The sequence below is a fragment of the Neolamprologus brichardi genome, chromosome 17 (assembly GCF_056152115.1).
Source record: "Neolamprologus brichardi isolate AB-2024 chromosome 17, ASM5615211v1, whole genome shotgun sequence".
Taxonomy (NCBI): Eukaryota; Metazoa; Chordata; class Actinopteri; order Cichliformes; family Cichlidae; genus Neolamprologus; species Neolamprologus brichardi.
The window spans coordinates 4,867,885-4,894,402 of NC_142120.1; the positions used below are offsets into that span (position 1 = coordinate 4,867,885).

The following is a 26,518-nucleotide window of genomic DNA, read 5'->3' on the forward strand; positions in this document are numbered from 1 at the left end:
GTCATGTTTTGGAGCTTTATTTAACTGCATAAACTTCATCACAACATTAAGAACACTGTAACTATTTTAATCTACTTTTAGGACTGTTGCTTTAAAATAACGGAAGATGCACAGCACAGAACTGATTTCCTGACGTCTTCATCCATCTGTTCTTAGTAGCCCTGAATTTTCCTCTGCTTCAGGAGGAGCAAAACGTTGGCTATGTCTTGAAGCATTTCAGCCTCCTTTGAGACTATGTTAACTCTGGTGCCAGATGTGCCCTCTTCCCTCCCTTGATCTGAAAAGCTTGTCATTGGAGGGCAGTTCTCGTGTTGTTCTGTCTCATCCCTGCCTTCTTTATTCTCCTGACCTAAATTAGAAACATTAGAGCAAAATTTAATGTGATTTTCTATCTCAAGTTTCTCTCAAACGACACATAAAGAGAGCTGACTATTTCACTTTCATGTCATACCTCTGACATTAGTCGTGCTCAGGGAGTTAGTGAGAAGAAGGTTTGTGGGTCTCTGTAGAATCGTTTTGGCACCGTTATTAGCAGTGATCATGCTCCTGCCTGACGGGGAATCCGCCTCTGATTTCTTGTTGCTCCAGGGCGTCTGCTTCTCTTCGCTCCTGGAGTTTTCTGGTGAAGCTGTGAGTGCATCTGGCTCTGTGGCGGTACCGGCCTGCCTCCCTGTGGCTGGAGGCAGCTCCGACATGTCAGCGTTTGATAGATGCAAGCTGTACCCGAGAGCACTGTCTGCAACAAAGCTGCACTGAGTCGAAGCGTCGCACGCCCCAGCTGGGGGGCTGCGTACTGTTTGAGTTCCTGCATCTCGAGTTTCACTTGATGTTTTCTTGCATTTGCAGACATCTGAGCTCTGAGTTTGAGCTGAAGGGTGTGGAGATAAAAGGAGAGCTGTGCTGCTTTCTTTCTCCTGCCCTTTACTTTCAAAAGCCTTATCTGGGGTAGCCATGTTCTCAGTAACTTTCAGGTCAACTCTGAAGTCCATTTGGGATCTTATTCGTGGGGTGTGAGACCTGAGCTCAGAGAGTGTTTCATTTAAATTCCCTTGAGAGCTACTGGGGCCAAAGGCTTGATCCATGTAAGAAGAAGATGCTGGGAGGCATAGCTGATAGCAGTCTTCATCCTAATATATAGTTTTAAAAGTAGAAAACAGCAATTCCTGTGTCAGATGGTGTGAAAATATGTCCAGGAAAGAGGTATAAATCAGTGGCACTGTGCAAAGAACACTGTGCTGTTAATGAGTGTTGCTTTTTGGGACAGGTGATGATCTGTTTAATAGTAATTTCCTCATTTGTGTTTAATTAAAAAAAAGGAGGCTGCAGAAACTGGCAGAGTGCTGATAGTTAATCTACAGCTTAATTAACATCAGTACTACAAAAATACAGCATGAATTTGCTACAGTTTTGAGGGGTTAGATGAAAGATTACTTTAATGTATTTCAAAGATAACTTTCCAAGTAGTGCACTTCAGAAAGTTGGAATAAAGTTCATAGTGTAGCTTCACTCACATCATTTGAGTCTGGACTCAGGTAACCTCCTCTAAAAGAGTAACTTGGCGAATATTCAGAGCCATTCGCTGGCCCAGTGTTGTCTCCAAAGCATGCTGTGGAATTAGAGGGGAAAAAACACCCATTTACTTTTTGGTTTTTCCTCAAACATTTACATAATAAATGAATTTCCTTAACGTGAGACTCCTTGGAAACTTACAAAACCTTGTGTCAGGGCAGTTGTAGGGCTGTGAACAAAACATATTCAATATTTGACACTTCTGCTGTACCCATGTATATAATCCACTTATAAAAAATATTAAACATAAACTGTTAGGAGCTCTATATGACAGCTTATGATGACTGGAGAGCCTCATTAAACTTTGTGATGATTTGCTTTCTACACATTTGAAGTTAATTCCGTCGCAGTTCCAAACTTGACCACTTGGTGGCAGTAAAAGGGCAACTTAAAACCTGCTTACCTCTGCTCCCATGCACTGTGAGTCTGGCACAGTTCTGGCAATAAAATAATAAAACCCAACATAAAATGGATTCAAAATTTGCTCCATAATAATGCATTTCGTTAGACTGGAAGTGCAAACACTTACTGAGGTGCAGAAGAGTTTACCGGCGTCTGATCTGGGAGACATATTTTGGATTTTTCACTCCCAGAATGAGAGTGTCCTTCACAATCTTCATCACAAAAGCCTCTGAAGACATTGTCCTCCAATTGCTGCTGAATTTCTGACTGGTTAAGCGTGAAGTCCAGCATGGACTCTTTGTCCTTTGGCTGGTTGAGAAAGATGCTGTCCACATATGTTGCATGGTCTCCTGCCTTGCTTTTACTGTGGCAACACACACGGGCACTGATTGGTTAAAAAATTGAAACTAAGGATAGAAAATAACCAATTAAAATGTAAACTTGTTTTCACCCTGGTTGTGGACTGCCAAAGAGGACTTGAGATGCTGTGGGGTTCTCAAGTTGGAAGAAGGGTTGGTTAAGGTTGTGCGACCAGGGAGATGTGTTTGTCATACTTCTGGGCTGAGAGAAAGGATGAAACTGACAGAGAAACAAATCAGCATTTGTCAGAAGAAAGACACATTATTGTCACATTTTATTAGATTGTAACTATTTTCTCTTAGCAAGAGATGCTGTTGGTCCAGAGACTATAAACTGGTGTAAAACAAGAGGTCACATACTACTCCAGTTTTGGTTGCCGGCAAATTTTAGGTTTCATTTTAAACTTTTAGTTTTTACTTTCAGAGCTCTACATGTTGAAGCTCCACAGTATATCTCTGACCTGTTGAAACCTCATGCTTCTTCTTGAGCACTTCAGGTCAGAGGTTACTGTTGGTCCCATGTACTGGGTTCAAAACACGTGGGGATCGGGCTTTTCGGGCAGTGGCACCAAGGCACTCTTTACACTTGACCCCTTTAAAAGCAGCTGAAGACATTTCTATACAAACAAGCTTTAATTTTTTTTTCATTTATTTATATTTCTGGTTTAATTGTGAAGCACTTTGTGATTTTTAACTGTGAAAAGTGCTATATAAATAAATTTTACTAACTAAAATACTATAGTGATATGATAAAATACTAGTACCTTTAGTAATACTAAAAGTAATGCTACATTACTTTTTCTTTGTTGTTTTCAGCTTTTGTATTGAACAAGAATGCCTGAATTTTAGGCCTGAATAGCCTGAATAAATATAAATAAGTATTTATAATTAGGCACCTGTGTAGGTGTGCAAAAACCCTGTTTGTAGATGAGGTCACTGGGGGACAGGTTATCCATTTCTCACAATCTGAAGAAAGCCAATGCGAAAAGGATGGCATGCAGCTTCAATTTTCATCGAAGTTGGCCATCCCCCACTCATTTAAAGTCTTACAGGTTAAAAGGCGAAACGCTGGTGACCCTGATTGGACCTCGTCACCACCAGGCTATCAGGAACAGGCCCATTCATCTAGTTACTTAAGCAGCTTCTACTTGAAGCAAACCATCTTCAATGTGTATCTCAGCCTCATGGCAAAATTACCAGTTTTAAATTCCCATGAATGAAATCACTACAAAAAAAAAGATTACATTCACTGTGAAAGACCTTGACACACATGACATATGTCACATTCTATAATTAAAGCACAATATGATTTATTGTAAAGCAGAGTTCTGAGAAGTTACCAACATCTTTGTTGGCCTGTTAAACAACACCAACACAAGCCATTTTTCCACACCAACTTTAGATAAGTTTCTCAACTCAAGTCAGAGTTTCCATACTTTTCCTTTCTTACATATGAAACCACGGGTGGGGTAAAATGTGTAAAAACTACAACTTTAACCTTAAAGTAGTGATGTAATTCTAATAAGAGCGAATCCCTTACTGCCTCGGTCTGCGATAGAACTGAGGTGTCCCAGGTTGGGGGAGAAGAGGGATGCAGTGCCTGGCTTTGTTTCTGGAGATTCAGCTGCAGGGTGAAAGTTCCTGTGGAGAACAGTTGGATTTCATAAGATATCATCACGCAAAGAAGAATACGCAGTACTGTAACTGAGTTATAGTTGTTAATAGTCTATTAGTGTTACACAACCTTGGCCTGAGCAGGCAGATGAGGTGGAAGAGAAGGGGCTGCGGGCATCAGGTATGGCAGGCAGGTAGTCAGAGGCACTGTTGTCTGAGAAACCCGACTCAAGTACTGGCGACAACTTACAAAAACAGGGATTTAGTGAGTGTCTTTACATTTGTTCATATTAAGCACGTTTCGCTAACTTGAAGTAACTTGAAGAGCAGGAAACTTACACGCTGAAACTTGAACCCTTGTGGAATTACCTTCCTTCTTTCTCTGCCTTCTTGAACACTGTTAAGATGGAAAATATAATACTTTTAAAACCCTTTTCAATCCATTTATTAAGAGGATTATTATTATATTAACATAATTGGCTACAAGAACTGATAACCCACAGTGGGGCTATACCTGTACTCAGACTGGCCCTCAACAAGACACAGCTGTGATGGGGAACAGGGGCTCATCGGGAGCACCAGAGGATCTTTTCTCTTATGCCTGGCTCCTGCCTTACAGCTGCCAAGAACTGCTGCTTTAGGAGGATCTGAAAAACAAGAACACTATCTGTTTACATCATTTGCCATCCTGAGGCTTAAATGTATTCGATTATTGTTTTCTGGTGATCTGGGGCTTTGAATCTCACCTTTACATGCTTTTTTAGCAGCAATCTGGTTGACGATAAACAGAGTCATTAGGTCCAAACTACCAGAACTAGTGTTGTCTAGGGAAGGGGCTGGGACAGGTATTCCCATGTTTTTAAGTTTTTGTTGCATTTTTCTCTTTTCAAAGAATTCCTGGAACAGAAAAAGCACAACCAATATTTAGGCACAGGGACAAAGGCTTTGTTAATTTAATATATTTACAAAACTGGTTACAATGAAAAAACATCAAGCTTGAACATTAGTGATTGTTATTTAATGAATTATCATTACACAAGGATATAGATTTTAATGTTTACTACATGAAAAATAAATAAAATGTTTGTGAAAAACAAAGGCAGCGATTTGGGCTAGTGATTATTAATCAATTATTTTGGGGTATTGTTAAGTTTTAAGACTTCACATCAATGAAACTTCAAATAGGCTATGTCTGGGCTTTTCAAATGGCTAAGTTGCCTTCTACTAAAAATACCAAACAACAAATAAGTAATTAAAGTTCAAGTACAAGTCCAAAGCTACACACATTATAAACCATGTATACACACACACACATACATATACACATATCTATATATATATATATACACACACACACACACACATACATATATATATATATATATATATATATATAGATAGATAGATAGATAGATAGATAGATAGATCTTCTTCTTCTTTTAAATAAAATTTATTATTATTATTATTATTAAAAGTCGTATTCCACTACTTTAAATATATTTTCAATATGCAACCTGTGCACTATTGACCTCCTTATGTAAGAATTTAACTTATACTCAAAATAAAAGTCAAAACAATTCTTTCCATTTTCTAAAACAACCCTGGTTAGAAATGCATCCCTTTAAAGCAAGTTTTCTTCTGGATACAATATTTTATGGAGTATACAATTAAACATTTAATATTTAGCATCCTACTTGCACTTAATGTAAAATAATGTAAGTTTTATTTGGTTGTCTTACCCTCTGCTTTTTGGCATTATTCCTCATCACTAACCGGTTTCTGAAATGAGCAGTTACGTGTCTAGTTAGCTTAAACATTTATAGGCTAATATGATATACATTAACACATCAGCTAATAACCAAAATTTGCTTTCTCTTACCTTGAACCTCCAACCCAGTTCATTTTTAACAGCTCTTAATTACTATAGAAACGACAAAATCCAGAAAACTACAAAGATCAAGCTTTTGTGCCTGTGTCAGCACAGAATCAGAGTGCATGCATAGCTTATTGTTTTGTTTCAGCTAGGTAGCTAACTTTAGCTTTCAGAATACAATAGAAGCACGAGGACATACCACCAGACTTCGGACATATGCTCAGAAATGCCCAAAGAAGAAAATATATATGTGTAATTTTCACGGAGTTTGTTTGCTTTATTTCTGTATTTTGTTTCACTGTGCCTTACGTTTGCTTAAAATAAAATACTGTAGTACAGTAGAATAAATCAGTTGGGACTAATTTATTTACGTCTGTCAGACAACCAATCATATTTTTGCCGGGGGCTCGACCAATGAAAAAACCCCTCTGCAAACTAAGTCGCCAGTGACGACAGCAAAACCGGATGTTGGGCTGATTTTCTTTATAAACTAAAAGCTAACACAGACACGTTTGTGTGGTGGAGGTAGGAACGCCTTTAATTTGGCAACCATAACCGGAAGTGCACTTGTTCTAGTTTGGAGTGCTTGTAGCTGGCGCAAAAAAGGGGAGCAGGATGTAGCGGCACAAGTATCGGGCTCGCTTCACATCAGTCCGGCCATCAGAACTCCCTCTCGCTCTTTATGTCGACGCGGTGAGTCAGGTCTGGGGGATGGGTGTAGTAAGGGCTGGTTGCAGAGACGACTAACGGTTGAAAAATGTCCAACATCCTCGATGCGGCGTCTAAAGTGAGATGGGACCGCACGGCAGCGGCGAAGCGAGCCGTGTTTCTTGCGGCTGCTGCATACGGTGTCAGAACGCTGTACCCCATCATCTGCAAGCAGCTCTGCAAAAACAAAGGTCCTGGGAGCAATCACCGGGCTTCAAAGGCGGAGAACGGCTCCACTTGCTCGGGAAAGACTCAAACGGATGCTGTGATTGATAGGAAACCATCCCCGGGGGTAAATGCTGAGTTTTTCAAGCAGATCCTGGAACTTGGTAAAATCCTCTTTCCCAAGCTCGTTTCCAGAGAGCTCGCTTTGCTCTCTTTGCACTCGGTGGCGCTGATATCTCGGACGTTTCTCTCTATTTATGTTGCCAGCTTGGACGGCAAGATAGTCAAAACGATCGTGGAGAAAAAACCCAAACGCTTCATCATCCAGCTGATCAAATGGCTCCTCATTGCAATCCCGGCCACGTTCGTCAACAGCGCCATCCGGTACCTGGAGTGCAAACTGGCTCTGGCCTTCCGCACCCGGCTAGTGAACCATGCCTATCGGACCTACTTCACCGATCAGACCTATTACAAAGTCAGCAACATGGACGGGAGGCTCGCCAACCCGGACCAGTCTCTCACGGAGGACGTGATGATGTTCTCCCAGTCCGTGGCCCATCTCTATTCTAACCTCACCAAGCCTATACTGGATGTGATGCTGACCTCCTACACGTTGATTCAGACCGCCAGGTCCAGGGGGGCCAACGCCTCCGGTCCGACCCTGCTGGCAGGGCTCGTGGTGTTCGCCACGGCTAAAGTCCTGCGTGCATGCTCGCCCAAATTTGGCAAGCTGGTGGCCGAAGAGGCTCACAGGAAGGGCTACCTGCGCTATGTGCACTCTAGGATCATTGCTAATGCTGAGGAAATAGCTTTCTACAGAGGACACAAGGTATGCAGAGACGGATGCATGTGAGTGCTAGCTGCAGAATGGAAGCGGTGTGGGAGTTATGTGCAGCCACACGATCATTATTGTGTTTATTTATTGGGAAGTGTCTGTGCCCGGATGTGCCACGGTACGTGTGAAATGCATAACACATTTACAATCTGTAGACACTAATGTAATTACTATGGGTGAAGCGGTAACTTTAGAGGTAGGTCTTTGAGGATGGCCAGCTGAGATGAATGGTCATATCCATAACAATGTTCCATCTACTGCACAAAGATTAGCAGCAGAGTTAGTTTTAACTTATTGACTAAAGCTATTTTTCTTCTGAAAGAGCATCAGTGTGAAAGACTTTACTATTATCCTGAAGAAATTCTACTGCACAGCCTTTTTCACAGATCACACAGAGAGTTGGGAAATGCCTGTGTTGCTTCATGTTCTGATGCAGGTGGAGATGTGTCAGCTGCAGAAGTGCTACCGGGCTCTGGCGGACCAGATGAACCTGATCCTGTCCAAACGGCTCTGGTACATCATGATCGAGCAGTTCCTCATGAAGTACGTGTGGAGCGGCGCCGGGCTCGTCATGGTGGCCGTGCCCATCATCACAGCCACCGGCTTCGCTGACAGCGGTAGGGAGTTGGTTAGGTGTAGCGTTACCCTAGCACGCGTCTTGTGCTTGTTAAGCCTTTTAAGTGCAACTATAATAACTGTAGTTACTGCTTGCTCTACCAGCGGGAGCTGATTAGCATGTGTGAAAACAGTAGCTGCCTCCCACACCTCCCTGATGAGCTCTCAGCATCAATAATAAGCCTGTAACCGAGTCCCTTATTACACTGTACCTACAGATATTTAATGAACCTTTTTCCGTCGTATCCTTATGCTCGCAGGTGCAAGTGTGAAAATATGTTTCGCACCGCTGACACACAAAGCTCTGTTTTGTCTTTTGAGGTCCCGAAGTTAATTGTTCTGCTCGCTGTCCCATGTCTTGTGCCTGTCTTTCCACCCTTATAGAAACAGCTGACGGTCAGACCCAGGTGATGGTGAGCGAGAGAACGGAGGCGTTCACCACCGCACGTAACCTCTTGGCCTCAGGAGCTGATGCCATCGAGAGGATCATGTCCTCCTACAAAGAGGTGCGCCGTAGTTTGCTGAATTTAACACAGCTTTGCTGTCATTTTCAATCAGAAAACTTCATAACTGAGACTCACAGGCCCACAGCTTACACTGACCTCTCATGCACACCTGCATTTCATACTCGTCCATTCTGAAAGTTGCAGCAACTCTGATCTCAGTGCGAGCACATATCTACTCTTAATCTAGTCATCTGAGGCACACAGCTCTGGCTGTGAGTCCAACTTCCTGTCCAGACCTGCTGTTTGCAAAGGCCAGCCAATCAGAAGACAAGCTGGGTTAAAGGGAGAGGGGACTTCTTTCATCCTGTGCATGAAGTGAATCATGCAAAGCTGCTCTAGTAGAGTCCAGAAAAGCAACACGTAGAATGCTTCCCCTTTAAGGCATTAAATTACAGATTTTTCATTATTTTTGGATAAGTTAGAGACTGTATGAACAAGTGATTAATCTGTTAATAACAGATTTTTGCTGTTTAAGATGGAAATTTATGAGTGTTGCCTTTTGAATACGTGTTATATCCTGCAAATTATGTGTTTGAGAGTCAGTTGCAGTGCAGCAGAAGTTTCATACAAGAAAAGGTCTTTTGCGCTTATTTAAACTTATAATCATTCAGCATTTTGTTCTTTCACAACATATCTGGCAGCTTTTTAGGTTTAATTGTCCATCTGAACAGTAGGAAGTACCCAAGACTGTACAGAGTGTCACGACTTTGCAGTTTTTTGGCTCAGATGTCAGTAAAAATGTCTTCTTGAAGAAATAAACCGGCCAGGTTTGAGCATCGGTGTGTCGTTCCGGTGGCCCATGTGTAGATGGATGAGTGGACATCAAGAATGTCGGATTGATTTATGTCCATCTCTCTCCTTCTTCTTCTTCTTCTTGCAAAACTCACCACGCAGCATGAAAAAGGAAAAAGAAGAGAAAAAAAAGCTGAATGAAAGACCTTGTTCATTGATAGCCAAATCCCTGATCTTTCATTGCACTTTAATCCAAAAAGAAAGAAAGAAAGAAAGAAATTGCAAGACCAGTTCATTCTCTCTCTCTCTCTCTCAGGCTACATTTTGAAGTCCATAAGAGGATTTGGTTGCAGCACATTTGTGCTGAAGCTGTGTTGCACTGCAGCTCATTAGTACTGCTGCACTTTTGATCACGTGCCACCCTGTGTGTTGGCGTGTACTATCCCAGGCTTTTTGATAATTCCCTTTATAAAAATGTGGAATATTTGAGCAAAGATCTGGCCGGTTTATCTCATGCCCGACAGCGAGTAACTTGCCTGTCAGCGACGGTTCAGCAGCCCGAAACAGCGTCAAAGAGGAGGAAATGAAACTGGTTCAATGTGCGTGCGGTTGGCTGTGAGCTTCCTTAACTGTTTCACCCGCGCTAAAGAATTTCCCATCATGCCACCTTCTTCACACCATGATTATCATTTTATTGTGAAAAACACGTTCCCGGGGGATACGAGTTTAAGCCTGCATGCACTTCTGTTTTGAGCACGTGTGCGCGTGTGGCTTGAGATGCATTGCGGCGTGCCCCTGCGTGCAAGGCCAAGAGATGTGTGTGTGTGTGCAGTTTGACAGACAGCAGGGATGGAGCACATTCCTGAGGCAGCGTGCCCAGCTCACGCCTCCACACACTCTGCCTATTTAATATGGAGGAGTGTGTGTGTGTGCAGTCAGATTGGCCCATGACAAGTCCTACCTTGCAGTAGTTTGTTACTCATCTTAAAAAGCTTTGCTGTTGTTTTTGTTCTCTGTGCCACAATAACAAGGTAAGAATAAAAGTCCCTGTTTTGTTTTTTATTCTTATGTGAGAAGCACGCAGACATGAAGATGTGCTGGCTAATATCTACCAACCTCACACACAACACAGTGGTTCACTCGTGTACATTAAAACTGGCACCCTGTTCTATCAGCACATGATCCAGTGACTAAGTAAAACAGAACTGGGTCAGGTTGGTGCTCTGATGCTGTATGTGTTACACTGCTTGGAATTCTATTATGGGAACAGAACTGAACACAGAGGGCTTAAATAGGCCTCACTTCCTGAAGAGTGAATCCACCATCACTCTCGTGTCACTATAGGTCAGTGAAACCCAGCGCTTATGTGTGTGTTTTGAGAGCTCCTTCTCTCACAGCTCAGCTTAGCTGCAAATAATCCTCCATCTGTTGATCTTCCAGCTCTGCACTTCTGCAGAGCTGGAAGATCAACAGCATTTACTTGAACTCTTTTTAGGCCAATCAGAAAGGATGAAGCGGCTGTGTTTGCTAATACACCTGCTGAGCACACCAAAAAACCCAGCAAGCACCAGATTACAGCACCTGCCTCGTCTGGTCTTCAGAACAGGGCCGTGTTTACGAGTGGGCAGTCGGGTCTCGTTTAATCTGCAGCTGGGTGTTAGTTAAAGGGATCTATTCTGCTGCTAGATTAGCTTCACGTGAGTCACAATTCAAAATAATCCTTATTAACTTATACTGGAGGGGGGGCATTTTCATGTGATCGCCCCTCTTCTGAGATGACCATATTAGGGACATCCCTTCTCAGTCATGCAGACCCAAGATTTCAAGAAAAGAAACACACAGGGGTTACTTGCTCATATGCTGACCCCAGTATGTGAAGATTTGGTCATGTTTAAAAAACTTAAGCAAAGAAAAGCTCAGGTTTGGTTGATTTTAAACCAGAATAGTGGATGTGATGGTTTTAGTGGTATTTAACTTGCCCCGGTATGGTTTTTTGTGAATTCAGGACAAATATTGCAATGCTGCATGAATGTCTAGGCTGGTTACTTACGTATTGTTTACTTATATACAGCCATATCAAAAGGATCTCTCTTGCATAAGATGTCCAATTGCTTTGTACAAAACGGATTTTGCGTTATTACACCGTGTTCCCGGCTTTAGGAGGACACTTTATTTTAGCAAAAACAAGAAAAATTCAATCGGACTAACATTTGGGTGATATATCATGCAAAAGTTGAACTAATTATTAAGACAAAAAATGAGTCAAACAGCATGTTTTTATCAGGGATTTTGAACAAAGGCAGAATATAAACAACACAAATGTGCATGTGTTGTAATCACTGCTGTATTTATGTTGAAATGTGAAATGTCATTATGCAGGGCTGTGGTTCTTTTTCCCAGTGGGGTTTAATGAGGCTCATAATAAACTAAACTGGAGCTGCATATATATTGCAGTAGAAATGTACCTGGTTGAATGAGTTTGAGCCGGTCGGCCGCCCCGCACGGTGTCCATGAATTCTCAGAAATGGTGCTCGATGTTTAAAATAATCAAGCTGTGTCAACAGCCGGCATTGTGTCGCTGCAGGGTGCACCACAGAAAGCGAAAAGAAACACTCTCCAGGTGCCTGTAAACACATTTGGCTCCTTTCCTCTGTTGCCTCAGCAGTAAATGGATTATTTTACTAATTTTATGATCATGTTTACAAAAATCTCCTTTTAAAATCCAGGAAGAGGTAGACGAATACAAGGTGAAAACACAGAATAAGTAGTAATTATTTAAGGACGACATTTGGAGCTGGTTAAGTGAAGTGAAATTATGATCTCAGTGACATGTGGTCTGGATAGAAATTGAACATTGGAAGTTAAGTAGGGTTTGTTTGTTTTTTCTTTTGAGCTATGCGGGGAATCTGCGTGCAGCCTGTTATCACGGTGCGAAGAACCACAAGAGGAAAAGCAAATATATGATATATCTAATCCAAAAGCACACACAAACATTAAGGAAAAGTTGCTACGCCTTGTAAGATGTGCGTAAAAACAAAATGCAATGATTTTTGAATCTTATAAACCTGTCATTTTAATTCATTTCAAAATTGCATATGGGAAACCAAAAACATCAAAACACAAACTGAGAAAATGTAGCAGTTTAAGAAAAATATGAGCTTATTTTGAATTTGATGGCAGCAATGCCTCACAAAGAAGTCATGTTTACCACTGTGTGGTACAGCCTCTTCTTTTAACAACTGTCGGTAAAAGTCTGGGAACTGATGAGAGCGGCTGCTGGACTTCAGGCAGAGGGATGTTGTCCCTTTCTTGTCTCTCATACACTCAAAAAAATGAAATTGGGTGGTTGTTAAATTTACGAAATTCAAACTTGTAATGTGAACAAAATAATTTCATGTTTCTGTGGTGAACGTAATGAAATCATGTAGGATCTGCATGAAATCCAGCAACTAAATTTATTCTTGTTGAGATGACAGGATACAATCTAGTAAGAGTGGTTAGTTGCCTGGATTCACCAAATTCACAAGATCACACAAGAGTTCAAACCACAGGAAAATCACTGGGGTTAGAAGAGACAGACAACCATACACACACTACGTATATGCCTCCGCTATTTATTGTGGTTTTTAAAATTCTATATAAAGCCTTGTAATCATAGTTTCCCTATTTTTTTGAAGTCTAGATTGACAGCTCGGTGGCACAGTGGTTAGCACTGTTGCCTCGCAGCAAGAAGGTCTTGGGTTCAAATCTGCAATCTGGCCAAGTTTGCAGTGGGTTCTCTCTGGGTACTCTGGTTTCCTGCCACAGTTAAAGTCACGCAGTAATTAGGGTTAAGTTAATTGGTGTTTCTAAAATATCTGTGAACATGAGGGCAAATGGTTGTCTGTCTCTCTGTGATAGACTGGTGACCTGTCCAGTATTCTGACTCCCACCCTATCACATCTGGGATAGGCCCCAGCCTCACTGCAACACTGGTAAAGATAAGAGGATGGATGGAGTGCAAGTTATTATAAATCCATTAACATTTTCTGTTAACCAGACTCTAGACTTTGTTGAACACTCCAAAAAAAATAGCTCTTTAAATGAACTTAAAATAAATGGATTTCTAGTACGAATGTCTGTTTTGTTGCACTAACGTAATTTGCATGGGTTGGATCAAATCGATTAAAATAAGTTGGACACAACTGTAGTAAAACAGTTGATTCATCATTAATTAATCAAGTTAGTCCAACTCAAGTACATTAAGTTGGAATAACAGAATTGCATAATGCTAAAATAAAGCAATTTAATTACGTGAAAGAAGAAATCATAGGATTGTTGTTCTGACTGAACCTGCGAGCTTTCCTCAAATTCAAACCAAAGCATCTGGAATCACAATACCAGAACCGGTCTGAACTCTCTTTATTGGGTCAACTGTGACTGTTCTCTTAACAAACTCCCTCTACTCACATATGACAAACAGATAAACAACTTATAATTACTTGAAAATGACAGACACCAACACAAATCTTGTATATCGGAATCAATCACGCGACGAGGAGAGAGAGAATACCGACACGTCAGCTGGTTGTGTTTCAGATGGTGTCACAAAAACATTTGGATTACATCGTCACACTACTGTGTGCTTTACAAGGCCGTACAACAAGCGTCGGGAGTGAGTCCAAAATGAAAGAATCAAAGAGTTATTTTTTTGAGTGTACGATTCTGGCTGCTCAACAATTCTGGGCCTTTGTCATCTGGTAAAACGTTCAGCCTCCAGATTCTGAAAGATATTTTATGTGCTTTAGTATTGTCTTGCTGAAATGTGCAAGGTCTTGCCTGAAAAAGACGTCATCTCGATGGGAGCAAATGTTTCTCTAAAACCTGGATATAGCTTTCAACATTTATAGTGTTCAGATGTGCATGCTGCCAATTCCACAGGCACTAAAACACCTTCATATCATCAGAGAGGCTTTTAAACTGAGCACTGATAACACTCCATATGGTCCCTGTCTTTAGTCAGATTTCGATTCCTCTGACTGCAGAAAAGTTTCATTTTGAATGAGTACCCACCCCAGCTTTAACGAATGAGTAGTCTCAAACATTTGATATGTTATCTGTATTTTTTTGTGAGTAAAATACAGGTTTATGCAATTTGTAAATGATTTCATTCTGTTTTTCTGTTTTTATATTTTACACAGATTCAAAACCTTTTTCTAAGTCTGCTTGTCTACTGACACAAACTTTAGGAAAACGTACTGACAGATCTTCATTTTGCCAATTTGTTTTGGCCATGCCAGCAGACATGTTAATGTTATAGCCTTGTGGCCTTCATCAGAACATATAAAAACCTTAATTATTTAATATAAGCAAGCACCAGGAGATGTTGAGGAGGAACAACTTCCTGTCAACGGGGGCACTGAATGTACTTCATGGCTACTGCAGACGCAGCAGCCGAGGTTAAAATGAAACCTAGCTTAGGATCAATGTTCCAAGTCCTGCACTCATGGAGTCACATTTTTATCAGGCACATGGCCATGATCGTGATCTTTATCACGATGGTGGCGACACTAACATCTACCAGAGATGGACTGACCCGTGTGTGTTTGTTGGGACAGGTCACGGAGCTGGCAGGCTACACTGCGAGGGTCCACAACATGTTTGTCGTATTCGAGGACGTCCAGAAGGGCATTTACAAGCGCTCTTCTGTGTCAGCCACAACAACGACGGAGAAGAAGAGCAAGCCTGAGATGCACATAGACGGACCGCTGGAAATACAGGGTAGATCGCTGTGTACACACAACACCTCTTTGTCTGTACAAAAAAAAAAAACAGAAGAGGAGGAGGTTGCCATCATAACAACCTCTGTTGCTTTTACCACTTCTGCTACCTGAAGCCCAGAGTAGGCTTTGATTTGGTTCAGGTCAAAACATAGTCAACGGTAAACGCTCAGTTCATTCCCCAACAACATCTGTCTGCCAACAATTATTCGATCCATTCTGTTGTCCAAATTAGCAACAATCAGCAATGAGTTATAGCATATAGCTTCGGCAGTTGCCTCACTCAAATCAATAACAGAATTTGTCTTACATGCTAACTTCAGGCTCAAGTTTTGCTGCTAATTTATAATGTTTGACCAGATTTTATGAACTCCACAAACCTTATGTGGGCCAACTTACAGATCAGCTTACATTATAAGAAATCAATAAACTAAATGGCCAAAGGTTGGATACACTCTAATAGAAAGCATCTTATGTTAGAGGGTAATGCTAAGCTAATGAATAAGTGAAGTGGAAAAGACACAGAGTCCAATCTGTTACTCAAATACACAATCACTAGTTCCTGATCCTTTTTCTGTGTTTCTGCAGGCGAAGTGATTGATGTGGACAAGGGCATCGTGTGTGAGAACGTCCCGATCATCACACCAAACGGAGACGTTGTAGTATCTTGCCTAAACTTCAAGGTGGCTGATCTTTTTTTTTTCCTTCTGAGCTCCACTTTAACTGATAGTCCAGGCCTGACTTCACTCCTGAGGATTTTGGTCCGTGTAGAATTTATTAGCATTTAAAAACAACGGCCCAGGGTCTCATTAGAAAGCAGATACATCCTTTGGGTGTCAACTTGTTGCTCCCCACTATATTCACCTCATGAGGATTTCATGGTGGTGGAAATCACAGATCAGACCAGTTTTATTTGGATGCAGGGTATAATGCACAATGCTCATATCATAGATGTGAATCTGCTGCAAAGATCTGCTCATCCATTCAGCACAGGTTCTGTTTTTTTCACTCAAAAGTGGCTGAGGGTCTGCTGGTCCTTTCATCTGTTCTTTGTACGTGGATAATTGAGTTAGCATGATTTCATCGCTGATAATTTGATACCAGACAAAACGTGTCTCTTATTCCAGTTCTGACCTGCTGACTTCTTTTGTTAGGAGGCAACAATAGGAAACGCTGACATAATGATGTTTTTGATAAAAATGCTTTTCGAGACATCAAAAGAATCAGCTTTTGTAATCATTACAAATGAATAAGAATAGCTTATCTCTTTCAAACACCACAGGCAAACAGACCTCTGTGCAGACTGCACCAGGCTCCAATTATATATGTTGGCCTGAGGTCGTTACACAAGAGTACGCCGCTGACATTGAGCTGATAACAGAAAAAGACGCTGATGCTGTGCTTAAAAATGTCAGCTTCAATATAAATATCATACCCAAACTTTAAATGGCAGTTTTTTGAAAAACTGAAGATCTTTTTTTTTTCTTTTAAGTTCTTTTTTTTAGTTCTTACCCTGCACGAAAAAACAAGTGCACATGCAAAACTACTGCAAGATTTATGGGACAGATCACTGCATGTAATCTGCATACAGCAAGCTGCATACAGGTGAAGAGCATGCTCACTAAGGCAAAAACGCAGGATGGGTAATAGTGTCTGAGGATGAAGAGCTGGCTGAAATAATGGGGGTGTTGAATATCATTAAACTTGAGACACTCACTGTGCCACAAGTAAAAGGAAAAAAAGGAACATTTTGACATTTAGGTTCATATGAAACTTAGAGTGACCCATATGATAAGATAACCCTGTAAAAGTGTGTTTAAAGTCTACATATTTTCAATTATTAATTTGCATTGTAACATGTAAATTAATATCATATTATTAAGTTTTGTATTCTAATTCTAAACATTTTTAGCCAATGTTGTTTTGTAAAACTGTAAATATTGACCAAAATTAAATAATAATAATTAGCAGTAGTATAAGTAGCAATAAGAGTGGTGTGTAATATATTTTCAAATGCATAGTCATGCATGAAAATAGAGAAAATAAGAATCATAAATTTGTGTGTGAAACGTTTTTACCCATCGTTTATGAATGAGGCTCTATATTTGGTTTCTCGCCATGGAAACCGTGGTTAACCACGTTAGCAAAAGGATTAAAGCTATAAAGACTAATGATAGAGTCGTAATGTGTGCTGTGGCCTAATGTTTCAAAGCATTTGCGTTATAGACATCACTACGTTTTTAATCTTGAGCCAGAATCAGCGTATTTATACGAGGTTGGGGCGTGCCAAGTTATCAGCTAACACAAGCTAGTTTGGCTAGTAAGCTGTAGCCATATACCATACTTACAAATTAGTACTTAAATATGAATGAAGTAATACTAGAATTTCATTCACCAAAAAAGAGCGCTTCTTAAACATCTGTTAGTAAAACTAACCACATAAGCCTTATTCTGAGAGCTCCAGTTCAGTGACTTTAATTAGCTAAGGTGACGCTTGAGAAGCTAGCTAGCGCCTGTAGCACAAGTGCCCAAGCCTTTAAATATGTAGAACTTTAGCCTTGATTAATGAATTAATCAGGCTTTTTTACTTTTATTAGCCACAATTTACTGAAATCTAAAGATACTTAATAAATAATTTCATTTATTATATCAATATGATATTAAATACTAATTTTTGACAGGTGCAAGATAATATTTTGCAAATTCTATATATTTTCATCTGGATTTTTTTTTTTTAAGTTGTGTTCAATATACAAAACACTTTTCAGGGATAGTTCAAAAAAAGCGCCCCTCCGACAGCCAAACACATCTGTTCTCTGATTGGATAGTTACATTTGTGATTGACATGATATTGACCAATCAGCTGAAAGGAAGAAAAATACGGTCAAAATTTGGACTTTCACCAATTTGGAGTTTCACCCGTATTTTTTTGGCTATACACACAAATCGTTTTTACGCACACACAAATTCTTTTTAAATATACAAATCCTGATTTACAAGTACAAAACTGATTTACAAGTACAAAATATTTATGACCACAATTCGAGCCCATATTTTCTGTGTGTAACAGTTTAACGCCACTCCTGCTTTTTCCACAGCTTTATGGCCTTGTGATGCATTGTAATTACACTGACAGCCTGCTCTGCTTCAGGAGAATTAATAAATTGTCTCTCCCGTTCAGGTGGAAGAGAGCATGCACCTACTGATCACAGGGCCTAATGGTTGTGGAAAAAGCTCTCTGTTCAGGATCCTCGGCGGCTTGTGGCCTGTCTACGGCGGCCGGCTACACAAACCCTCCCCTCAGCATATGTTCTACATCCCTCAGAGGTATACGCACAAATGCACACTCTCAATAATCGCAGGTCCCACAGCAGACAAAACAAGTGCAGGGTTTGATCATTGTACCAGTGAACCGTAACAGTAATCTAATCCATTGTAACAGGACCTGAGTGTGTCTGTGCAGCTGAGAGAGAAACCAGAGCTCTGGACAGAGTCAAATATTTACTGTCCAGATTAAGTTTAAAATACTAGCTCTGCAGAATGATTAAATATGATAAATATTATCAAATTAAATATTATTATAGTTGTTTGGTAATTATCCATTATGTGTAACCTCTCTCCTTTATTACTATATAGCAAGAGCTGCAACAGTTGGAGCAGCAGCTGTTATCATGATAACATTTTTATCATTTTTATGTTGATTTTAGAGCGAGACAGTGAAATAAATATAGCAACTTTGACAGGAGAGAGTAAGGGAAACACAGAGAGCACAGGCAGGTAATGGGCCAACCAGTCGAGATTCAAACCAAGGATCTGCCGCCCATGTGGGAAGCAGTCTTACCCAAACCTTCAAATGTAATCGTACCCATAGCTGACTCCCTCCTGCAGTGCGGTAAATATTTTATACATAGGATGAGATGGCCAGCTGGCAGCTGTAACAGAATCCAACACACTATCTATAAAACAGACATCTTTTTCTTTCAGCTCCTCTTTAAGTGTCTAAAAAAAAAATTTCACACAATTTGTGAGCTTTAGTGCTCATAACGGACACAACTTATGTGCATTTATGTTTCCCCAGGCCGTACATGTCAATAGGTTCACTGCGGGACCAGGTGATCTACCCAGACTCGGTGGAGGACATGGCTGCCAGAGGGATGAGTGACAAGGACCTAGAGGTCATCTTAGCCATAGTCAACCTCAATCACATTGTCAACAGAGAGGGAGGTAAGACAGCTTTTATTTTTATTTATCCATGAAAGAGCAGCAGTTCACCACACAAATCAAGACACACAATCACCAGATAAGAAAAAAATCTCAACATACTAAATTAAAATCAACTACTGAGCTAAAGGAACCTTGTCACTAAATCACAGCACAAGGTACTTTATATTGTAAGTTAAAGACCGTACAATAAAACAGAGAAACCCCCAACAATCAGATGACCCCTGGTGAGCAAGCACTTGGCAACAGTGGGAAGCAAAAACTCCCTAAACATTTAATTATAAACCTTTAATTGTGAAGAAAAGGTTTGCTGGTGTTTGAGATCAAACACACTGTGCATCAGCCAGGAGCTTGAGCTCGCGTTTCCTAAACTTGAGTGTGTGACAAATTGGCAGCCGTTCTCTCCCTCCTGCAGAACAAATGGTTACACTGTTGTGAACCAACTACTGTACCAGGCTTAGCGCCGCAAGAAGGTTTAATGCGTGAATAGCTGCACTGTGAAACAGTTTAGAAAGGTTTGCATTACTCATGGTAATTAGCCCACGTGTATGCAGTCACATTATTATGGGCTCACAAAGACATGCAATATAACCAAAGAGGATATGATGATTAGTCCGTTACACAGTCTTTGTCTTCTCTTTAACTCTTTACAGTTTAGTCTAGTATTTAATGTGAAGTCATGTATTGCAGTTTTCATTTTCATGGATTTTACTCATTAGTTTTTGTGTGGCATCAAATTCTTAAGTGCCTTCTTCATGTTTCACATAACAAAGGAGAAAAAATATTTCCTGTCATCATATATAATCCCACAATATCCAACTAACACCACCTTAAAATGTGCTTGTTGTAAATTCCTGTGGTTGCTTTTTTAAAGCTATCAGCAGACTTTGAAAAAGTGCTGTTACTGCTTCTCTAAAACATCTGTGTGGAGCGCAACAATGTAATACAAAATGCAGTTTTCAAATGATTTTGTTTATTTTTTATGTTTAAAGCTATCCTAACCTACTTGGCCTTATTTGAAAAGGTGGGCAGTTAGGTTAAATCAGCGGTCTCCAGCCTTTTTTGCGCCACGGACTGGTTTAATGTCAGACAATATTTTCATGGACCGGCCTTTAAGGTGTCGTGGATAAATACAACAAAATAAAATGATACGACCAAGATGAAAACTGTTATTTTTATGAATATAATAATAATCTGAATTCACTGTGTAATTGTGTAACTTTATTAGCAGCGTCCTCCTGAAATGTGCCAACAACACTGAGAGTAACATCCTCTTCTCTGCCCCTTAATGCTCACTGGTCGCTATGGCAACACATAAATATTTCTTTCAAAATAAGACACACAACTACAACACAGGAAAAGACCCAGGGAAACCGAGTTAACGATAAAAACCCTGAAAACACACCTGAAATTTCACACCCGAGCCTCAACTCTCGCGGCCCGGTACCAAACGACTCACGGCCTGGTACCGGTTCGTGGCCCGAGGGTTGGGGACTGCTGTTATAATTATCTACACTTTCCTTTCTTCTATTGTAATCTCATTTTGAAATATACAGACTGTAGAACACTTGAGTTGAGGGTTGGGGACTGTTGGTTAAATCATAAATTAAATGTGATTAGACACATTTTTTGGAAAGCTGCTTACAATTTCACCAGTCACACCCAGAATAATACCAGACGTGTTAAATCTAGAAAACACTTAAATAGGACATGAAGTGAAGTAGGCTAAAAGATCTCGAAAGCAACACATCATGTCACAATCTAAAGAGCAGATAAGTAACACGGTCATTGGCATCTACTGTATCACTATGGAAATGGTTACAAGGCCATTTCTGAGACTTTGGACTCCAGTGAACCACAGTGCGAGTCATTATCCACAACTAGAGAAAACTTGGAGAAAACACTGGTGAAGCTTCCGAGGACTGAGTGGCGTACCAAAATCACTCCAACATCTAAAGCATTGCAGGTCTGACTTGCAAAAATAACACAAAGGCTCGTCTCACATTTGCCAAAAAACATCCTGATGATCCGCGAGACTCTTGGTAAAATATTCTGTGGGCTGATGACACAAAAGTTTAACTTTTTGGAACTAACAAAGCATTTGATAAAAAAAGCATTTCATGCCAACAGCCAAACATGGTGGTGGTAGTGTGATGGTCTGGGGCTGCTTTGCTCCTTCAAGACGACTTGCTATAGTAGATGAAACCATGATTTCTGCTTTTTACCAGAGAGAAAGAAGAATGTCCAGCAATCAGTTAATGCCCTTAAACTCAATCAAACTTGAGTTAGGACAACGATCCAAAACACAACAGCAAGTCTACTTCTGAATGGCTCAAAAAAGCAAAGTGAAAGTTTTGGAGTGGCCTACTCAAATACCAATTTGAGAGACATTAGTATGACCGTAAAGAGGCCACTCCTGCTCAGAACCTTCCAATGGAGCCAAATTTGATCAATTCTGCGAAGAAAAGTGCAACAGAATTCCTCCACAACGTTGTGAAAGAGTCATTGCCAGTCATCTATCTCTACTTTTAAGATTTGGCTTGAAACTTTCCTTTTTGCTAAAGCATATAGTTATGGCTGGACCAGGTGACCCTGAATCCTCTCTTAGTTATGCTGCAATAGGCGTAGGCTGCTGGGGGATTCCCATGATGCACTGAGTATTTCTTCTTCAGTTACCTTTCTCACTCACTATGTGTTAATAGACCTCTCTGCACCGAATCTCTGCACTTGTTATTAACCTCTGTCTCTCTTCCACAGCATGTCTTTATCCTGTCTTCCTTCTCTCACCCCAACCAATCGCAGCAGATGGCCCCGCCCCTCCCTGAGCCTGGTTCTGCCAGAAGTTTCTTCCTGTTAAAAGGGAGTTTTTCCTTCCCACTGTCACCAAAGTGCTTGCTCATAGGGCGTCATATGATTGTTGGGTTTGTCTCTGTGTGTATTATTGTAGGGTCTACCTTACAATATAAAGCGCCTTGAGGCGACTGTTGTCATTGAACTGAATCCTCGCAACACTTGATTGCAGCTCTGCCGACAAGGGTGGCCCAGGATGGTTAGTTTGGATAGCGGTTTCCCCTTAATAAATGAAATCATCATTTAAAAACTGCATTTTGTATTTACTCTATCTTTGTATAGTATCAAAATTTGTGCGATGATGGTTTGAGACGTGTAAGTGTGACAAATATACAAAAATAAGCAATGAGGCAAATACTTTTTTGCAGCTCTGTATGGTGCTGAAGGGATAACAGCTGGTGCTGAATTAGGGTCTGGCTGCGCTTTCATGTTATACCAACTTGTACCACAAGATGGTGCAGTTAGTGATCCACACAAGTGTTTACAAACATATTCTTATTTCCTCTCATGGTCAAGGCTAAAAACAGTTAAATCCTGGTGATAATCTTTTAGTTCAGAGGTTCATTACAAAAAAAAAGAACACTTAAAAACCATCTTGCGTACTCTGCAATACCTCCTTTTTTTTCAGGCTGGGATGCTGAGCTGGACTGGAAGGATGTGCTGTCAGGAGGTGAGAAGCAGAGGATGGGTATGGCCCGCATGTTCTACCACAGGTAAGGAGAAAAAGCCTGTGGGTTAACATTTCTTAGCGTGTAGCCCATTGGCTGTTTTCACAGAATGAATTACTGTTAAGAAATCGAATGCTGAAGAGTAAACTAAAGTGTGTTTTTTCAACGTTTACATATTATTACTAATAGAGAGGACTTTATTATGACTATCACCGGCACACAGCTATGGCTGGGAGCTCAGAGGCCACACCCTCTTGTTTGCAAATCATGTGTTTGCAAATGGCAGCCAATCACAGGAAAGCTGCCCTAAAGAAAGAAGCTAAGACAGCTTGGTTCAGAGGATAAAGTGAGCTCCACTGAAGCCTAGTACGAGATAACATAGGCTTACTTTGAACTTGGAATCATGCTAAGCTACTCTAGAAGTAGCCCCTTTAAAACTATAGTTCATCTGCTGTAACAGTTGGATCTTGTTTATGGGTGTATATCATAACCAATCCGATTGCATGGAGTGGATGCACAGCACCAACTTAAAACCATTTCCTCTGCCTCTGTCAGGCCTAAATACGCCCTGTTGGATGAGTGCACCAGCGCTGTGAGCATTGACGTGGAAGGAAAGATTTTCCAGGCCGCCAAAGATGCCGGCATCTCCCTGCTCTCCATCACACACAGACCCTCCCTGTGGTAAGCCTCGTCACACTGGGGGAATGTTTTGGTCCATAAATGCTAATGTAGTTGGTGGCAGACAAGCTTCTTCAGAGTGTAGTAGGGAGCAAATCTTTTCTTTGTTTCTAATCCTTCTTCCCCACCTCCAGGAAGTACCACACCCACCTGCTGCAGTTTGACGGGGAAGGAGGCTGGCGCTTTGAGCAGCTGGACACGGCAACGCGCCTCTCCCTCACCGAGGAGAAGCAGCGGCTGGAGGCCCAGCTGGCCGGCATTCCCGAGATGCAGAGTCGCCTCAACGAGCTCTGCAAGATCCTCGGAGACGACTCTGTCCTAAAAACAGCTGAGGAGTGAGGGGGGAGGTGTGAGAAGAGGCCCGAGGGGGTAAAGGAGGATTGAGACGAGGAGAAAAGAAGAAGCTGGGGGTGGTGGAGGAGGTGCGAGGCAATGAAAAGGCAAAGAAATCAGTTTGTTAGTACAATTTTATTTTCCTTTTTTTTCTTTCGCCCTGAGCCTCTCGGTAAAGCAGGTGAGCTCTCTGAGCTCTCCCTTCTCTCCCCTCTCCGTCTTTTCACCCTCTCCTTTGCCCTGCTCCAGTCTGAGAGGCGGGGGAGAGTGAAGTGCATTCGCAAGTATTCCTGCTGCTTGTAATGCACACTGTTTGCTTCCACTGCTCAAAGTGGCGTGACTGATACACCCAAATTAACCAAGACGATGAATTTGTTTGTTTTGTAGCACTTTACTCTGCTTTCAGAGGTGTGCGTGTCACGGTGGCTCTGGGAGCTGCTATTTAGCTGGAAAACCTTTTAAAGGTTAGAGCCACTTTGATGTCCAAAGCAGTATTCCAGTTTTAGTTTTCCCGAATGTAATTTTAACTTTTTTTTTTTGCAGAGCCACAGTACAATCTGTTTCCTTATACCTCACGTTAGCTTTGTTAGGTTGCACGTCCATGAACCGCTGGAATGGGCTCAGATGCCGACTCTATTATTAGAACGATTAGTGACGCAGGTCTGACTCCAGAACTATAAGTTTCTGGTTTAATGAACAAATACAATGAGATAAAGAGGTCCAGTGAGGAAGGGCAAGCTCATCCTGCTCGGAGAGGGGTTTTTTTAGCAGATGAGTGCACACACACACACACACAAAAGGATATCAAATTAGAGGAAAAACAATAACAGTAATTAGTAGTGACCATGTAAGGCTCTGGAAATCTGCTGGAGAGATGCACGCTAGTCATTGTTGATAGTAGATAGTTCATGATTTGGTGTTTTGACAATGTGGAGTTGTGTTTGAGGCAAGTCGTTTCATACACCATAGACAGCATTCATATTTGCCAAGCAATGAAAGGATGACTTTGTGTATTTTAGGGCTGCCACAAACGATTATTTTGATAGTCGACTAGTCACCGATTATTTTTGCAATTAATCGACTAATCAGATCATCATCCATTGAATGTACAGCTTATTGCACCAGCAGCATCTGCTCTTATATAACTATCATTAGCTTACAGCTTTAAGTGTTTAAGGTCTGTGCTAACTAAAAATAAAGACAAGATGAGAGTTTATTAAATTTTAATGAAATTTGCAGATTGTTTCGGTGAAGTTAAATAAACTCCTTGCTATCTAAAATATAACGGGACACCGGAGTATATTCTCCAGCATCTCACACTTCTGATAATCAGCTGTCTGCTTGACGTTTATTCAGCTGTGTAAAAACTATAACTTTAATCTCAGCCAAACCGATTTACTCAGGAACAAATAAAATACTGAAAAAAGCCAAACTATAACATTTTTAAGTTATCTAAGTGACTTATATATCATGTTTAACCTGAGTAGCGAAAGACGGCGGTGGGTTTGAAAACGATTTGCCGGGAGTCCGGTGTTCTCGCAGGCTCTAGTTAGCCTAGCCCCCGGCTAACTATCGAGCTAGTGGGTAACAGATGTCTCCGAAAACGTCGGAGCGCTTTTGAAAATATGTGGTGTCTTGATAAACTGAGCAGATATTTGAGGTTTACACAGCTACATTCTCGCCTAAAAATATGTTAAACATTTATTTTGTGACCCAAAAAGAATAATAAGAGTAATATTAAAACTAACTAGCTGACGCCATTGTTGGAAACTGCGCTGGGGCGCGCTATGAATTCTGGGACACAGCTTCTTCTTCTTCGGGGTTTAACGGCAGCTGGCATCCTTGTACATGCAGTGCTGCCATCTTCTGTTTCAGTCCGTTATTACACTCTTAAATCCTACTACTTATTCCTGCGTCTTTTGGGATCTTACAAAGCTTCAAACGACGTGTCGACTATTAAATTAGTCGTCGACGATTTTGATAGTCGACATAATCGTGACTAGTCGACTAATCGTGGCAGCCCTAGTGTATTTAAATACTCTACCATGTTCCAGAATATTCTCCACGTTACAGCTGTTTAAAATGATTAAGTTATAATAGATAATAGGTTGTTTTACACGGGAAGTTGCTGGTAACAAAGATGGAAAGTTGCGATACTGTTAAAATAATGTTTTGCTTTTTTTCCCTTTCTTAAAAAAGTTGGGAATTCCGCGCTCCTGCGTGGTGACGGTAACTTGCAATTACAACTGCTTTATAAATGTACTCTCTTTACGCGGTTCGAACCTGGAATGCTCCTGTTTGATATGGTTCACCAGCTGCAAACAGGACTGCCTTTGCTTTTCAGATTGGGCTGAGTTAAAGGGGACCAATTACGGTTATTCTAATGTTCTAATAATATTTTTATTCTAGCGTAGCTTTGCATGATTCACAGTTCAAAATAATCCTTTTTTCAACCTGAAAAGCTGTTCAAGCGTCTTTCTCTGAAAGGCCACCCGACCTTTGAGCCAACTTTACTCTGATTGGCTGGCCCTCATAAGCAGGCCTGAACAGCAGGTGGGTGGGGCTTTAGTGCCTGAGATTACTCTATAATGATATCGTCATTCTGGAAAAGGTAACACCCACCTTGCGTTC

The 26,518-nt window shown here is 40.9% G+C and overlaps 2 protein-coding genes across 5 annotated transcripts; one reads left to right on the top strand and one right to left on the bottom strand.

Moving 5' to 3' along the window:
- Nucleotide 1: 1 nt before the first annotated feature.
- redic1 (regulator of DNA class I crossover intermediates 1) lies at nt 2-7,485 on the bottom strand. 4 transcript variants are annotated; one of them, XM_006780551.3, is made up of 15 exons: nt 6,017-7,483; nt 5,824-5,865; nt 5,684-5,723; nt 4,691-4,841; nt 4,459-4,591; nt 4,284-4,341; nt 4,075-4,189; nt 3,871-3,971; nt 2,423-2,550; nt 2,099-2,335; nt 1,973-2,006; nt 1,711-1,738; nt 1,512-1,606; nt 452-1,127; nt 2-349 (listed from the first exon to the last, which is right to left on the bottom strand). In XM_006780551.3, the coding sequence occupies exons 2-15, from the start codon at nt 5,844-5,846 to the stop codon at nt 153-155; spliced, it is 2,016 nt and encodes a 671-aa protein (XP_006780614.2). In that variant the 5' UTR covers nt 5,847-5,865; nt 6,017-7,483; the 3' UTR covers nt 2-152. The 4 variants fall into 4 exon arrangements, with proteins under 4 accessions (XP_006780614.2, XP_087687273.1, XP_006780613.2 ...); XM_087831147.1 differs by having other exon boundaries at nt 4,314-4,341; nt 5,824-7,485; XM_006780550.3 differs by having other exon boundaries at nt 5,824-7,483.
- abcd2 (ATP binding cassette subfamily D member 2) lies at nt 6,279-25,419 on the top strand. The gene is made up of 10 exons (XM_006780549.3): nt 6,279-7,519; nt 7,962-8,142; nt 8,525-8,646; nt 14,976-15,138; nt 15,726-15,820; nt 18,319-18,464; nt 19,216-19,361; nt 22,837-22,921; nt 23,432-23,557; nt 23,689-25,419. The coding sequence occupies exons 1-10, from the start codon at nt 6,575-6,577 to the stop codon at nt 23,891-23,893; spliced, it is 2,214 nt and encodes a 737-aa protein (XP_006780612.2). The 5' UTR covers nt 6,279-6,574; the 3' UTR covers nt 23,894-25,419.
- Nucleotides 25,420-26,518: the final 1,099 nt, after the last annotated feature.